Source organism: Coccomyxa subellipsoidea (assembly GCF_000258705.1).
Source record: "Coccomyxa subellipsoidea C-169, whole genome shotgun sequence".
NCBI lineage: Eukaryota > Viridiplantae > Chlorophyta > Trebouxiophyceae > Coccomyxaceae > Coccomyxa > Coccomyxa subellipsoidea.
The window spans coordinates 2,643,205-2,659,606 of NW_005178039.1; the positions used below are offsets into that span (position 1 = coordinate 2,643,205).

The 16,402-nt window shown below is 53.2% G+C and overlaps 5 protein-coding genes across 5 annotated transcripts; 4 read left to right on the plus strand and 1 right to left on the minus strand.

Annotated features, from left to right (window-relative positions):
* Nucleotides 1-452: 452 nt before the first annotated feature.
* On the minus strand, nt 453-785 carry COCSUDRAFT_9576 (hypothetical protein; the record flags this gene model as incomplete). Its single annotated transcript, XM_005650016.1, has 1 exon — nt 453-785. A coding segment is annotated over one exon (333 nt), but the record flags the coding sequence as incomplete, so codon positions are not given.
* Nucleotides 786-2,870: 2,085 nt separating this feature from the next.
* COCSUDRAFT_83640 (hypothetical protein) lies at nt 2,871-5,799 on the plus strand (the record flags this gene model as incomplete). The annotated part of the gene is made up of 8 exons (XM_005650120.1): nt 2,871-3,115; nt 3,243-3,375; nt 3,499-3,687; nt 3,816-4,006; nt 4,167-4,344; nt 4,529-4,702; nt 5,278-5,391; nt 5,788-5,799. The coding sequence occupies 8 exons, from the start codon at nt 2,871-2,873 to the stop codon at nt 5,797-5,799; spliced, it is 1,236 nt and encodes a 411-aa protein (XP_005650177.1).
* An 806-nt stretch (nt 5,800-6,605) lies between these two features.
* On the plus strand, nt 6,606-8,011 carry COCSUDRAFT_28078 (hypothetical protein; the record flags this gene model as incomplete). Its single annotated transcript, XM_005650017.1, has 6 exons — nt 6,606-6,685; nt 6,804-6,849; nt 6,980-7,109; nt 7,275-7,451; nt 7,566-7,737; nt 7,902-8,011. Coding segments are annotated over exons 1-6 (696 nt in total), but the record flags the coding sequence as incomplete, so codon positions are not given.
* On the plus strand, nt 7,942-10,653 carry COCSUDRAFT_13391 (NOL1/NOP2/sun family putative RNA met; the record flags this gene model as incomplete). Its single annotated transcript, XM_005650018.1, has 7 exons — nt 7,942-8,139; nt 8,382-8,603; nt 8,897-9,053; nt 9,312-9,559; nt 9,811-9,942; nt 10,088-10,259; nt 10,397-10,653. 7 exons carry the CDS (start codon nt 7,942-7,944, stop codon nt 10,651-10,653), a joined length of 1,386 nt encoding a protein of 461 aa, XP_005650075.1.
* Nucleotides 10,654-14,144: 3,491 nt separating this feature from the next.
* Nucleotides 14,145-16,118, plus strand: COCSUDRAFT_35854 (Metallo-dependent phosphatase; the record flags this gene model as incomplete). Its single annotated transcript, XM_005650019.1, has 6 exons — nt 14,145-14,213; nt 14,541-14,696; nt 14,784-14,965; nt 15,321-15,600; nt 15,732-15,821; nt 16,026-16,118. 6 exons carry the CDS (start codon nt 14,145-14,147, stop codon nt 16,116-16,118), a joined length of 870 nt encoding a protein of 289 aa, XP_005650076.1.
* Nucleotides 16,119-16,402: the final 284 nt, after the last annotated feature.

The following is a 16,402-nucleotide window of genomic DNA, read 5'->3' on the forward strand; positions in this document are numbered from 1 at the left end:
GCAGAGGATATCGTTGCAGTAAGACAGCAAGTCCTCCACTTCTGCGAGGACATTCTCCATGTTGAAGGCTGCCGCAGATGTGCCGGTCTCAAGGGAGGACAGCTGCCTGTCAAGCGCCTGCAATGCAACAATTGACTCCTCTTAGCACGCTTCAAGTGCACGTCCACGTGTGATTTTCCAGGTGGACCAAAAGGAGGCACAAATGGTACCCAAGGGGTGGAACGTACCTGGCATTGTTCAGCGATGAAGATGGCCAGCTCATTGAAATAATTGCTGGCAGGCTTGCTGACCACAAAGGCCTGCACAGCTCGGTCCCTTATGCTGTACACATTGAGGGTCAATGTCCTCACAGCTGCCCTGACCATGCCGTCCCTGTGGTTTATGAACTTGACCGCCTCTGTGTAGAGCGGGAATGAGGACCGCTCCCCGTCGTCCTGGAAGAAGAACTGGACTGTGGACGCGTTGAACTTGAGGGAAATGGTCTTCAGCAGATTGATGAAGTAGCCCAGGACCTCATCATCCTCGAAGTCAAAGCGCATGGCCACGATCTCGTTGACGAGATTATTGGAGAACAGGTAGAAAATGGCTGTCGTGGATCGGATGTTTTGGATTAGGATGGACAATGTCTGCAACACTTGCTTCGCAATATCCCCCTTCCTGTTGTCAGCATGCTCCAAAAAGTTGGTGAAGTGATGCAGGAGGTTATTCTCCGCAAAGTAGTCGAAGTATCGGGGGTCATGCTGATCACCCCAAATCATCAACTCTGCTATGGAGCGAAAAGTCTCCACTACATTTTCCCTGTTGGCATCTGTAACTACAGAATTTTGTTGCAGCACATCGTGCAAATGTTTGAGCTCCTCCAAGGAAAATCGTTCCCTCTCAGGCTGTATGCCCAACAAATTTGCCCAAAAACCACCCTGCTTTCTTGCTGCCATTCCAGACACTGCACCGCCAACACGTCCTACTCACATATTTAGAGTTTTGAAGACCTCATCGGGCTTATTCGATTGGGCAAGTAATCATTGTTACGATCCCAAAAAATTCATGCACGGGCCTCTGTATATTTTCTTTACCCCTGCCCTCCTGTGCCCAGCTAGTTTGACCAGAAAATTTGCAGGATTCTGTTCTTTCTCCACAAAGAACGTAAGATGTCAGCGAAGAGTCCTGGCATGGTGAACGCAAAGGTCGGGTTTGAGAGGGTGCCCTTCTCAGATGGCGCCGAAGATGTTGGCATCGGTGCAGACCATGAGCTTCCTCTCACTTCATTATCTATTGGGTGAGGATAAATCTTTTCGTGATGAGGTTTTGGAAGAGTAAGGAAATTTTCAAGGAGCGTGAAAAGGGGCATGGCACCCTGTGGATGCATACAAGGCTGGGTGCATGACCAGATGCAACATCGTCACCTGAACACCGTATCTTGTTCAATGGTTGCAGGGGGTCAACGAGACGTGTTTCAAAGAAACGTTCTTTGACGCTGTTACTGCTCAATTCCACTAAGAAGTTCGTTTTCCTGGACCACAAGTTCTGGCACCCCACCAAAGAAGTATGCACCTTCTCACCCATTAGAGTCCATGATACAGCCTAAGATGCTCACAGATTCCTCGCTCAAAATTTGATTGTCCTGCATGCGTGAAAATCATCCTCACCCAGGAAGTCCAAGGATACAATTGAGCAAATTGCTCAACGGAGTTGCTCTTCTGTATCAGGGGCACAGGAAGCGCCTGCAACGCATGTGGCGGCAGATGCCTTTTGCTGGATCCTCACCTTTCCACCACAGCCGGGGCCATGACAGCGGTTTCGTCCTGGCCTTTGAGGTCGAGTGGGGCAGCATTTGCGGCTTAGACTACAGCAATCCCCTGTGTCAAGATGGCCGCGTCGTTGTGGAGGCAAAGCATGTCACAAAAAGGGAGTTTCAAACGGTATGTGTCCACCTTTCTGATGCCTCAATTGTACAGCACAAATGACGAGCTCGGCGACTTGATAAGCGGGTCAGCTGATTGCAGATGGAGGACGCAAAAAGATTCTACCGCCCTGTGAACCTTCTGGCAGCCCCTACGCTGCAGCAGCCCGACCTGCTTCCGTGGGGGGTGTCTTCCCGGCCCAGGAGCCTTGCAGATCTGAGCAGCCTGGCCCCCACAACAGCCCCATGCAGCCCTGACGGCAGCACACGTGGCGGTGCGAGGACAGCATCTCCAGCACGGCCACCTGGCGCGTCAAACCCACCATGGGGCATGGGGCAGGACGCTGGACCCAGCCCGCAACCAGGGCGGCAGACCAGACCAAATGCGGATGAGAATGGCACAGCCACAGGATCGCCCCCGCCTCGGCAGTCATATCAGAGTGGCATCACACGAGCCCTCCGTGGTGCCGCACCGACATCGCCTGCGCCAAGTAACAGAGACATTGGCGGTATCTGTCGGACACCAGAGCGCGCCCGGGCTGGCCAGCTGTTCCCAACAAACTCCGACAGCAGATTGGAGGCGAGGGCAGACATGGGCACAGATGGGAGCAGAGCAGAAGCCTCCCTCAGCCCTTGGGCGCATGCTGGCTCTGGCGCTGGGCGAACGGAGGGGCGCGAGCTCACTTCACCTGCTGTGGGCGTCGCTGCCAGCAGGCTCTCTGCCCCGAGGACATCAGGCAGGGGTTCTGCAGACCTCATGAGCAGCATCGCCATGTCACCCCAGCGCATGCCAGCCAGGCATTTCCAGGAATACCACCCCTGCAACAGCAGCTCCGAGAGCAAGCGCTCTGTGTCTGAGCCGCGCCAGCGCATCAAGTGGCCTCCGCCGAGCAGCAGGGAGTATGACGCCGCCCAGAGGCACCTCGGGAGAAGACCAGTGGGTCAGCCTGCGCAGAATGGGCGGAGGCCAATGTATCAGCTGCAGATAGCCTCTCCCACGCACCAGGTAACGCCGCAGCCGGACAGCTGGTACAGCGCGGAGCCCAGCTCCAAGCATGCGCGCAGCACCTCCCTGGATGGCATCAGACACGGCTCCATGCAGGGCCTGGCCAGATTTGGCGCTGCCAGCACCAGCAGCTATGGAGACGTTGTGTCTCCGGGCGTGTACAGCTTCCGGCCGACCAATCGGGGGAGCCTCTTTGGGTCTTCTCCAGGGTGCGCTGCTACCTTCCAAGTAGAAGTATGCAATTGGATGCCAGCTAGGTTTTTGTCGATTTCACAGCATTCTTGGGCTGAAAGCCAGGTAATGATCTTGAGCAAAGAACATAGTGCATGTGTGCAGGGATGAGAGCCAGCACGGCGCTTGGCCCTCTCCATCTTGTTGGACGATGGCGAGCCATGCCTACGACTACCGCTCCGTGGCCTTCCAGTTCACAGACTCCCGCATGCCCACCATTCTGCGCCCAGCTATCCAGGTGCTGCCCATCTCCATATACGTGCAAAGAGCCTGATTAGAGATTCTCCCCAATTCTTCCCAGTGTGCATTACAGGATATTGCATGTCACTGCCATAATAGTTCTGCCATATTGTGTGCCCAGGGTGATGAGCGGTTGCTGAAGCTGTATGAGAGCGGGCTGCCAGCCTGGGCCATCTACATGCCTCTGTACCGGCTGCCTTACCGACCCTGGATGCGCACTGTCAGCTACTGCCTATTTGTTGCCATCTCAGTCTTCTCCATGGTGATGGGCTTCTACGACCTCATCAAGAATGTGCCCTACCTTCACAAGGTAAGAACGCCGCTCTTGACTCCCGCAGTATTTGACCTCTGTCCTTCATTACGTTGGTATCAAAAGTATTTTTTTGTTTGGTCTCTGTGGGTCTGCTCCCATGAACACGTGAACAAATGTCCATGCAGGTGTTGAGCAGCCTGTCGCTGCCATCCTCTGCCATCTTTGCTTGGCTAGACAGCCATGTGCAAGTGCGATTGTCCATCCTCTTTGCCTACCTCTTTGGCAAGAGCCAGCTCTTCATGCAGCTGCTGCGATGGCTGGGCCATGCATGGGCGCTGCTGCGCACAGGCCTGGAGCCCTTCGTGTCCTTCCTTGGGTGCGTGTTCTCATTTCATGGCTTTGTTGCTCCATACCTACATCATGAATCCATGCCCTTATACATGCATGCAAGGTGGCAACGAGGACTTGGGGCTTTCTAGGTAGCAGCGAGCATGGCATGAAATGTGTCGATGATGCCTATTGTGCATTATTCGCAGGCCCCCGCTGCAGACCGCCTGGGAGGCGCTGCAGATCTTCGGGTCAAGCTTGCACATGATAGCGACCGCATGGGGTGCCGTCCTGTGTGACATGCTGTACTTCTTCCTGGGGCCCCCGGCCCGTGCGCTGCTGGGCTTCTTCAAGGTCATCCTCGAGCTCGTCATGCCCATCTTCCGGGTGTGTTGCCTCTTACAAATACCCCTTTCAGAATTCCAATTTCTGACAACCCTGGCTCACACGATTTCTGGATGTTGTTGAGGCGACAACCACCAGCAATGCCCTTTTTAAATAGCTGACGTGCATAAGATACCTGCAGCTTTGCCTGATGTGGAAGTCTCACTGCCATGTGTGTGGGATGCAGCTGGTGAAGCTGGTGGTGTTGGGCCCGTTCTCCATGGTGGGTGCGGCGCTGCAGTGGGCCTGGGGCAGCATGAGGATTCTGTGGGCCGCTGTGCTGGCGCTGGTCAGCGCGACACGCAGCGGATGGTGTGCCATGTCCGCAGTCAGCCAGGGGACGCGCAACGTCAGCGAGCAGGTATGTTGAGCAAAGCTCCTCCCACGAGCATGGCAAACAAGCTGCAAATGTGTGGCGCTGAATGCAGTGTAGGCATGCCATTGCTGCATCACATGGGAATGGAAAGGAATTAGAGGAGTTCAGAGGGGTGCGAATGGAGGCCAGGGAGCCCACCAAGTCAGCAATTGAAGCAAACTGGCTGGCTGAATGTGCAGGCGTCGTGGTGGTACCTTGTGCAAGCAGATGCAATTGAAGTTGTGCGCGTGTCATCCCTGAAGACCTTCAGGGCTCTGCAGACCTTCATCAGATTCTTCACACAGATCTGCACAGACATTGCGCGCCACAGGTGCCTCTCCTTCCCTCACCGTTGACCTATTCAAAATCTTCAGTAGCCACAGTGTTCCTGGTCACATGATATCTGCAGCAGAAAACACACGTGCAATAAATGCGGGCTCAAGCAAGTGTTACCTGGCTGCAGGCTGACCTTGGGCCTCCGAGTGTCGAGGAATTGGCAGGCTTTCAAAGTGCGTTGCCACTCAGCATGTCGAGTCCCCCTGCTGTGGTGCACTATACTCCTCCACATTCTGGTCGGGCAGGCCAGCACTGAGAGCGGTGCACAGCAGAGTCCTGCCGCTGTGCCGCAGCAGCCAGGCCTGGTTCTCCGGGGTGAAGAGGCGGACAGTTTTGAGTATGGAGGTGTGGAGGATGAAGTGAGTGAGGGGCATCCAGAGCAGTTGGCAGGATCTCCGCCAGAGTATGCAGGGGCATGGATCGAAGCCAATCATGTAAAAACAGAGTGAAGAGAGCTTCCTGATGTCCTCTCAGATCTCCTTGGGGCAGTCTGCTGCTATGCTGCAGAAGTGGCTACCCGACCATTTTGTCTTTTCTCATGTTTGTATATGCCGAGTTGTATGATGTGATGCCGGCTTGCTTGAGCCAGTGCACCAATTGTCTTCCTTGTGGCTTCCAAGTGAAATACTGGTTCTGCCCACTCTTTTTGCTCAATGTGCTGTTTTTGGTGCCGTATGTACCTGTCATGTGACGGTCCTATGATGATTTATATTGTGTGACTATTGCGGGCATTTGGCGGTGCACATCTCGTGCAGAGCAGCTTGTAGACGTGTATTGCATTGTAATTCTCCATTTTGTATATGCCGTTTTGTAGCTGCATGCAGCAAGCTAGCAACCAATGTAACATTTTATTTCAGGAAGGACCCCGCTCACAAACCCCATTGCTGTGACAAGATTGAATACATGTCATCTCTGGGTGTTCCCTCAATACTTACGCTCCATCTGACAGGATGCGTGGAGTCCACGGTGGAATATATTAATATCCGGTCATACAAAATTGCCAATGACAGTGCCCTTGCAAGATAGCATTTGCAGCTATATTGCCATGCCATTATGGCGTGCAACATGGCATACACCTTGATGAAGGAACTGTTTATCAAAGGTGGCCATGGACCACACCATGACCGTGATCATCACGGCGGCCGCATGCACTCGGCATGCGCATGCCCCGCGCCTGCCGGCCGGGGGAGCTGGGCGCTTGGCGGCTAGCATTCACCGCTCTGCGCATGCATGGTGTGAGCATTGTGATCTAAACCGCTCGCAAGAGGTTTGCATTCTCGAGAAGTTGGCACTGTGGAATCGATTCATTCCTCTTTCTCTCATCGAGAAATTGAGAGAGAGAGAGAAACATTACATCATGCCAGCCAACAAGGCTGATTAGATGTTCACTGTATCTAGATCAGTGTTTACGCGTCCTAATGAGAGTCTGATAAATTGAGCCACCTGTGTGATAAATTGATCAAGGCAAAATTTGCCGAGGGAACGCCAGTAGACGGTCTCGGAGTCTTCCGAATAGGCGGCCTAGATCGTTCACTTTGTTTGACGCGGGCGATCTTTGGTATTCAAAGAAAGGAATAGTCTCTTTGTCAAGATGGCAAAAAAGGACAAGAAGGCACAAGTGACTGCCAGCAGTGACAGGCAGAAGAAGACCAGGTATTACCAAGTTGTTGCAAGCGCTTTTAGTTGCTTGACTGCCGCATTCTATATTCTAAGTTACTTTTTAGAAATGGCGGTGTCATCTGTTTTTGTAAGATGAATGTGTCACGTGCAGGAAACAAGAAGCGATGCGATCTGCTCCTGCGGCTCAACTGGCAAAGGTGAATTCTTTTGGACTGGCGCAAGTTTATCGTGCTTTGTGTGTTCTAAATTCCAGCAATTTGTCATTAGTACAAGTTGCTGTTGAGACAAAGAGCCGGCATTCACAATTCTGGTGTCGTGCCATCACAGACGAGCAAGAAAGCCAAGACTACGCCAGGGTTTACAGATAGCAACAAGCGATGGCTGACACCCAAGGTCACCAAGCAAGAAGCAGAGGAAGTCGAGTCAGACGACCTGGACCCAGAAGACAGTGACAGTGGTACGCCTTTGCATTCAGTAGTAAAATAGGAGCTGTAAAGTTGCTTCTGGCGCTTGCTCTGCCTTGATGTCTGCATGTCCCCTGCTCTAAAACGATTTTTGTCTTGAATGTAAGTCACTGACTGTGTCAATCACGGAAGCAAAGTTTGATCAGCTGATCTTGCAGGTCTTATGGATGATGAGTTTGGAGATGATGAGCCCGCTGAGGGGCCTGAGGATGAGGGGGACAGCTCAGAGGCACAGGAGGAGAGCTCTGAGGAAGAGGAGGATGACGGGGACGTAGCCAGCCTCAAGGAGGAGCTCTGGAGCGACGAAGACGAGTCGGATCAGATCTTCAAGAAAGGTGTGCCCTTCTTCCTGTTTCTTGAGCCCTGCTTAACAGCAAATGGGGATAGTCAAGTTCAGCAGCTGGAGGGCACCTGATAGAAATGGATGATCTCATATCTGTAGCTTGCAGGATCTGGCAGAGCTGCAGACCAGGAAGCAAGCTCTGGTTCAGATGACGACGAGGAGGATGAAGAGGAGAGCAGTGAAGATGGGGAAGGCCAAGGAATGATGGACAGCGATGAGGAGAGCGATGATGAGATGCTGGACATCGAGAAGAAGGCGAGAAGATTGGATGAGGACAGGTGCTCACTGCTCACTTCACATGTTTCAAGCCCCTGTTTCCATGGTGATCGGTGGGTACTATATCTAGGAGCCCCTGTTGTGATCGCCAAGGACATTCCTGCGCTATGCTGAGGAGGAAAGAGCAGTATAAATTTGCTTGAACTTCGGGTGACCGTGGCTACAGGGCGAGGAGAGAACGGGAGGCGGAGGCAGAGGGGCGGGAGATGGGAGCGGGGGACATTCAGACCAACATCCAGCAGGAGATTGAGGCGGGGCCATCCATCCTGCCCGGCGCAGACGAGGAGGCGGGGCCCCTGGACCTGAGCGCAGTGCTGCGGCGGATAAAGGAGGTCGCGCGCGTTCTGGACAAGTTCCAGGACCTGCGCGAGGAGGGCCGCTCCCGCTCCGAGTACATGGAGCAGGTGTGCTTTTATTTTGTCTGGCTGAAGTCTCCAGTACTAATGACTCACCTCATCCGCGCTGCGCACTTTGAGTCTCAAAGCGTATCTGCATATGTGCAATGCGATTTCAAGCGGCATTGCACATGGTATAATCCGGCAAACTTCTCGGCTTACTGGATCTCTGTTGGCTGTGTAAGTACAGAAAGCTATGCCCAGAGACCTGGAGTCGTGTCAAATGCATGGTTTTGGTATTGAACGCGCAGCTGAAGAAGGACCTGGAGGAGTACTATGGGTACAACCGGTTCATGCTGGAGACGCTGCTGGGCATGTTCAGCGTGGCGGAGGCCCTGGAGCTGGTGGAGGCCAACGAGGGCAGGCGGCCCATCACGCTGCGCACCAACACCCTCAAGACGCGCCGCCGCGAGCTGGCCGCCGCCCTCATCAACCGCGGCGTCAACCTGGACCCCATCGGCAAATGGTCCAAGGTGCCCCTTCCCGGCACCCGTTGCTACTGCGCACCACCTTTCCTGTTGCTGCTGCACCGAAGCTCTCCTAATCATCATGAACCAATGTTTTCAATCTCTCTATGCCTGTGAGTCTTCCTCTTAGCCATGCTTGTACGGGAGCTGGTCACGGCGCATGGAACTGTTGTCACCTCATGCGAAATGTGTGGCGGTATCATGAAATGATTTGGGGCGCTTTTGATGTTGCACCTCTCAAGAAAAATGGAAATGGGCAGAAAACCAATAGCTGAGGTTTTGGATGTGGAATTTTGCAGGTGGGCCTGGTGGTGTACGAGAGCAATGTGCCCGTGGGTGCAACGCCGGAGTACATGGCGGGACACTACATGCTGCAGGGCGCCTCCTCCTTCCTGCCAGTCATGGCCCTGGCCCCTCAGGAGGGCGAGCAGGTCCTCGACATGGCCGCCGCACCAGGTAATCAGCGCTGTCAGGACTTATAGTGCACCCTGGTTTCTTGCATGCATGACAGCAATGCATGCACGGACAGCCGTGATATCGAGCTTGTTTCAAATGTGAAGGGCCAATCAAGAGCTTTAATGTCAAGCCCTGAAGATGCTTTCTCTTCCAATCTTGTGCTGAGGAGGCAGAGGACTCTGCTTGAAGACGAATTAGGGAGGAGCAGAATGGGCTGCAGACCTTAGTGCTGATGTTGTGCCCTATACTGGTGCCCAGGTGGCAAGACCACATACATTGCTGCGCTGATGCGCAACAGCGGCATCGTGTTCGCCAACGAGGTCAACCCGCTGCGCCTCAAGTCCATCCAGGGCAACCTGCAGCGCATGGGCGTCACAAACACCATCGTGTCCAACTACGACGGCCGCGACCTGCCCAAGATGATGGGCACCAACAGCGTCGACCGAGCCCTGCTGGACGCCCCCTGCTCCGGCACTGGCGTCGTCTCCAAGGACCCCACTGTGAAGGTGGGTGTCATTGCACCTGTTCTCCCCACAACGCATCTCTGAGGGGGATTTGGGAGTGTTCAAAATAGGTTTGCCAGGACGGCAGTCGTCAAAATAGGTAGTAGCACCACAAAATAGGTTTAGCACCACAGCCACAGTGCTACTAGAACTGTGGCTGTGCATGATGCAATTGTGGGAGTATCCCGTGGAATGTTGGTTTCTTTGGTGCTCGCTCTCGTATGGGGTGGTCATGTTGGAAGTGTATGGTGCAGGCAAACAAGTCCCAGGCGGAGATTTGGAAGTGCGCGCACCTGCAGAAGCAGCTGCTGCTGGCTGCCATCGACCTTGTGGATGCCGGCTCCAAGACCGGCGGCTACATCGTCTACTCCACCTGCTCCATTATGGTCAGCATCTTTCTCTTCCATCTTCATACCTGAGCAGACAGGACGTTTGTTGCCCTCATTTCTCCGCCCTGCCTTCAAAGCCTGCTGATCTTGAACTGCTTGGTCTGATGCATGTCTTGACACAGCCTTACTGATGAATGCACAGGTGGAGGAGAATGAGAACGTGGTCAACTACGTGCTGCGCAAGCGCCATGTCAAGGTGGTGCCCACAGGGCTCGACTTTGGGCGGCCGGGGTACATGAGGTACCGGGAGTTCCGCTTCCACCCCTCACTCGCCGAGTCCCGCCGCTTCTACCCCCATGTGCACAATCTGGACGGTGCGATGCAGCTCCTTTTCCTTTTTCAGTGTTTGGGTTATAGACTCGTATAAGCACTTGCATGTTACTGGTTGCTATGGGAAATTTTAGGTGTTAAAAGGTGTGTGCATTTGTGACGAGGCGGTCATCTGTTGTAGGCTTCTTCGTCTGCAAGCTGAAGAAGGTGGCGAACGGGCCAAAGGACTCGCGTGGGGAAGGCAAGGATGGGGAGGCCTCAGACAGCGAGGAGGAGGGCGTGCCTGTGGAGGATGCAGAGCAGGAGGAGATTGATGCTGCGGAGAAGGCAGCCAGCAAGGCTGCAGCAGCAAAGGCCGCCAGGAATGCGGGGAGCAAGCGTTCTGCTCCCGCGCTTGAAGGTCTGCCTCCTCTGCTTGTGACGCTCAAGACTTGTTGAAATGTTCATTCTACTAGCGATAAAATTTACTGTAGGACAACTTTCTCTGGGCCATGATGGTTCCGTCCATGCCCCTGACACAGTGCATCATGTTGCAGAAGCAGTGGCAGTGGCAGCTCCGGCGCCAAAGAAGCGGCGCGAGTCCAGGATACTGAAAGCTGCAAAGCGCGAACTGGAGTTGGAGCGCGCAGCAGCAGCCCAGGCGGCTCCGAGCAGCCGGGCAGGCTCACAAAGTGGCGCAGAGGAGCGCCACAATCAGAGCGCGGCTTCCAATGGCATCGCACAGCAGCCAAAGCAAGCGCTCGGCAAGGCAGGAAAGAAGAAGATTGCCCAGAAATTTGAGGGTGCTTCCACGCTACCGGCAACCGGAAAGGCTGCTCTCCAGAAGCAGAGTGCAGGGAAGGCGGGCGCTCTAAAGAAGATAAAGAAGCAGAAGGCCAAAGGCTGATAATATCTGGCGTGAATGCATGCGTGTTGAGCTTGAACAAGCTTCTTGGTAGAGTCCTTTTGGCTAAGTTTTGATGTTGTGTGGGTGTCTTGCTACTTGATGTTGAAGAGGTCCCCGAGGGACCCGGACCTTATGAGCCGTTATCACCCCGGTATTCCCCGGGCCCCATGGCCAATGCCGCCAGTGGCATGGACAACATGTAACAGCGTTGCTGCAGCTAAATAATATGCAGAACCGAAACATGTGGATACTGCATTGTACGGCCAATCAGGGTAAGTGTTACACACTCGGGGGAAGTTGATCAAAAAGTCATGATTCAAATTCACATTCAAAACTGGGAAGCTAGGAGAAGCTGAGCTGCCAAACCTACGTGGGTTTCCTCCAAACTCGATCTCTCCTGATGGCTGAAAACTGAAACCATTTGAGCTTCAATACGTCGTGCACTTCTGTATTTGAACGGTTCTTGTGAAGAGTGGGTGTCCCATCTACACATGATCAATGGACCTGGGCTTTGGGATATAGCTTGACATCCTTTCTCATGCTGAGACCCTCTGCTTTAAGGACGAAATTGCCTGGACTTCGTCGGGCTGCTGAAGAAGTATTGGGACGGAGGTATTTCGGTAGTGAAGAGGGGCGACAATGGAAGTGGCTCAGCGAACAGGGAGTAGCAGTAAACCCTTGCAACAGCAAGTGAGATCACCTTCCATGTTTACTTGCGAATACTGCGAGCAGTGAGCAAGATCGGGTTGATCCAGAAATCTTTTTGGATTTGAGTCATTCTCCCGAGTAGAAGAGACAGCTATCTCTGGTTCACTGAAACAAATGGTGCTTGCAGGCTCCATCCTGCATTCACCAAGGCCGGCATGGCTGTAGAGGGGGATGAGTTGTCAGTGCAGGCTGCTTACACACCAGACAGTGTATGCTTTGGATGCGGTGAATTTTCCGGACCTTTTCTGTGCTTTAGCCCTCCGAAGTTTTCTCTGTGCTGTGACAGAGACCTGTAAAAGAATTGAAATTTTGAACACTTGCCTGGACAGCAATTCGGCCTGTGTAAATTGACTGCAACGTCTTCACATTCAGGTCCCTCAGCTCAGGATGGCTTGGGATTGAAGAGCTTTCGCGTAGCCGGAGGCCTTGAGGCAACCACCCGCCTGAAGAGCAAGTATCAAGCGTTCCCAGGAATTATCAATGGTGGCATCATTAGCGCTCTATTCGACTGCCATGGGAACTGGACAGCCGCAATTGCCCTCATGGATCGCTCTGGCTTGCCACGGCCACCCCTTACGCTGACATCCGAACTCCTGGTACTGCTTCAAAATGCAAAAGTTCCCAGAGAAGTGCTATTTCTGTAAGTGGGATCAGGTGTGAATACTCTATCATTGATCAAAATTAATCGTACATTGCTGGTCTGATCTGACTGCTTGTTGCATACTGCCAGATCAACTACAGGGAGCCGACACCTCCAAATGAAGACCTCATTGTGCGGAGCAAGATTGTGAAAGTGAAGGATCATGTCGAGAAAGTGGGAAGCGGCAAACCTAGCGTGCATGTCGACATTTCCCTGCACCAGGTGATACTCTCATGAGCTGCTCCGTGACCTGCTCCAAAAGTGCTTGACGTGTAAGCAATGATGCCCTGCATGTGAATAATTCAGTGTACCGTATATTGTGGGCATCAGGCTGCGCTGCCCTTGCGGTTCTGTGAACAAGAAGCATGTGGTGCAGGTACAGCCAGAAGGGGGTGAAAAACTGCTGGCAACAGCCACTGGCATCTTCAAGAAACTTGGAGCGTTGCGAGCTTTGTGAGTGTGGGAGAGCTGCAAGGGATGCATGGTACCAGGAGTGCAGTTGATAATTTTGGGGTCAATATCACGTTGACAAGCCCGCCTGGGTCCAAGGCGTTGGATGTTTTGATGGCATTGCATGTGGTAGCTATCTGCCTGAGACAGCAGTGCGTGTCCAGCAAGACTACAAATTCTTCGTCTGAGGATTTTGAGACTTTTGTGGCCAGTTCAGTTTGATCATCAATTTTGTGTCGCAACGTGATGAGAGGATAGTAAACTAACATGAGGCAGCAGCCTAATGACAGACTTGACGATGGCGACATATCTTTGTATGCTAGAGTGTGGGGCTCTCACGAATATATGTGGTCATGCAAGGTAGTACCTCTTCTTGGGGAACGTGCTTGCGAGCCAGCGCTTTCAGCATTGCAGTAGTTCTGTGCACTCAACCTAGTCCTGCCACTGTGTAACATAGTGATTACTGTAGACATTACTTCATGCACATGCAGCACTGCTTATGCACTGCTGACATGTACTCTTTGCATCAACCTTGCTTTGATGCAGGTCTGGGATGCAAGCCTATCTAGGCTCCTGTTCAACTGTGGAATTAAAGCCCCTGGCCAGTGTACCGTCTAAATCGGTGTTATTTGATTACCAGCACTTCCTGGAAATATCAGAGATATCACACACTGGCAGGGTACAATGTGGTGCGATGGCCAGTGCACGTATCGTCTGCTGGGCTTGCCAGTCTGCAGATTAGTAAGGCTCAAGAGGGTCTTGCATGATTGCTGTACAGGTTTGGGTATCACTGTGTCACCGACTCAGTGAGGAATTATCTCTATCATGATCACATGTGCACGTTGGGCCCGGGAATGCCACAAGCAGAGCGCCTATAGATATCAGGCATGCATGTGTGAGTCATTTGGGCCAAACCCAAATGTGATTCAGGACAGGAATTATACATGACAAGGTCATGAACGGGGTTTAAATTACACGTAAGTGCCAGGTGTCAGCTGACCTGGAAAGGACTTAAGGAATCAGGACCGCCAGAATTGCAGATTGGACGAATGCACGAGGACATGCGTTGTATCATTCAATACTTTGAAATTGGAATCTGATCTGAATCTGATCTGCTGTTCCATTGCAAGCCGTCGGTGATTTAACTTCTAGCCAAATTGTTTCACCTGGGGACTGCCACAGTGGTCAGCTAGCAAGACTTTGGCACATTGTACATAGTGCAAAATACAGAGTTCAAGTTGTATTATGCTCGATTTCTACAGAAACTGGTTTGGGAGCAGGAACTCAAAATTCTGCACAGAAGAATTCCCAAAGGTAGCATGATTCTCTAGCAGATCATTTCGATTCAGCGATGGACTTTGTTTGATAGACCAACGTATTTGACATTTACATTTGCTAGATAGAGTGTCTTTTATTGTGCAGGTCTGGACAGACTTTGTGGACTGCTTTGTTGACACTGTTCTGGCAGGCGGGCCAGTCGTTGCCTCTCGAAATGCTGAGCAGGTGAGAACTGCAGGGCAGTACAGCGCAATCATGGCCCCTTGCCTTGCCAATGAGTCGCCAGACAGGCGCATCATGAGTGCTGCTGTTGCAGCATATGTCTGACTGCCAAACGTGTGACCGCCCTTGAATTGACTGCAGGTGACAAGGCAGCCTACGTTTCTGCCAGCTGTCCCTCGCTTGGTGGCCATAGGTGATCTGCACGGAGATCTGAAGAAGGCTCGCCGCGCGTTCAGGCTCGGTGGGCTCACAGACGCGAATGACAGGTGGATAGGCGGCACCACCACTGCTGTCCAGGTTGCAATCCTCTCCCATCTATCCTGACACCATCAGCATACAATATTTCCATCAGGGCTCCTGAGATTGTTGTGCCTTGCATGCCAGGTCGGGGACCAATTGGATCGTGGCAATGATGAGGTGCGGATCCTGTATTTTCTCGAGAGGTTGGAGCGGGAGGCTGAGAGGGCCGGGGGCAAGCTGCACATCCTGAACGGCAATCATGAGACCATGAACGTGGCCGGGCGGTTCAACTACGCCACGCTGCCGGGCCTGGCCGACTTCTATCAGTGGCAGCTCATGCAGAGCTGGGGCTCTGCTCTCAAGGTGGGACATTCAAGTCAGCGCATCAAGTGTCTGACAACCACTTTGGGCAATATCTATCATTTGAGTCGTAGCTTGTTGCTGTTCGAAACAACATGCTGGGGGTGTCTTCCATGCAGGCAAAGTGCGGGTGCAGCATTGGGGGCGGTCAGCACTCTGGGCTACCGAGCGTCCCGCCGCCGCTGTCCTCCTTGGACAACACATCAGCCGCTGCTGCAAGGAGAACAGCTCTGTCTCCCGGAGGTGCGATGTCATCTACTCCATCCCTGTCAACATTTCCTTGCCTGTGCCTGTCAGAAGAGATGTATGGCACTACCGTAGTCATTTTGCACCTGGTATTGGCTTCTCAGAAGCACTTCACTGCAGCGCAGGTGCTGTGACTGCTCGGTTTCTAGCGGATCATCCCATAGCGCTGCAGATCGGCTCCACTGTGTTTGTGCACGGCGGCGTGCTGCCGCAGCATGCCGAGCTGGGTCTCGAGCGCATCAACCAGGAGACGCGCGCCTGGATGCGCGGAGAAGCCTTGCGCATGCCCTCCTTCCTCACCGGCCGGCAGGCCATCGTCTGGGCCCGGGAATACTCTGCAGGCGCGCCCTTCCTTGTCCTTTCCTATGCTGGACGCCCCAGCAGAGTACTGCTCACACAGGATGTGCCTGGCACCCTGAAGAAGGAAGGCGAGTTAAGCAGTCTCACAACATGTGCAGTGAAGTATTGTGTGTGATGTGTGCAGAGGACAGCCAGCGGTGCGACTGCGCGGCGCTGGAGCAGGTGCTGGGGAGGCTGCCGGGCGCCGAGCGCATGGTTGTGGGCCACACAATCCAGGTAAATCGCAGCTTCAATCCTTGCAGACCGGCCACCTGCATTGTGATCATGCTTGCATCTAGCCTGACTATCGCTCCAGATGGAGGTACAGCTGGCAGTTCCATCTGTGGTCTCTCTCGATACCTCGATACCTATTAGCTGTCTGCACTGAGCTAGGGACCTGTCTTGAGGGGTAAAGAGGAATGATGTCCGAACTTGACACAGGACGCGGGCATCAACAGCGCATGTGAAGACCGGGTATTCCGCATCGATGTGGGACTCTCCAAGGGCTGCGGCGATGGCGAGCCGCAGGTTTGACTCTGTCATCCTGGCTTGTTCTCTTCACATGCTGGCTGATAAGACGATTAAGGATGACTGCATGTTGTTGTCCACAGATTCCCACGAATGCTTCAAGAAACATTTGATGTGTCTTGCAGGTGCTTGAGATTTTGAACGACAAAGAAGTATGGCAGCGGCAAGAGAATGGCCCACCAAAGTACCTGGGGTCTGTCAAGGAAACCAGCCGCTCATGGTGGCAGCGGCGGACAGCAGGACAGCAACAGCAAGCGTGACGCCCATGCGGGCGTTCAGCTCCAAATGAA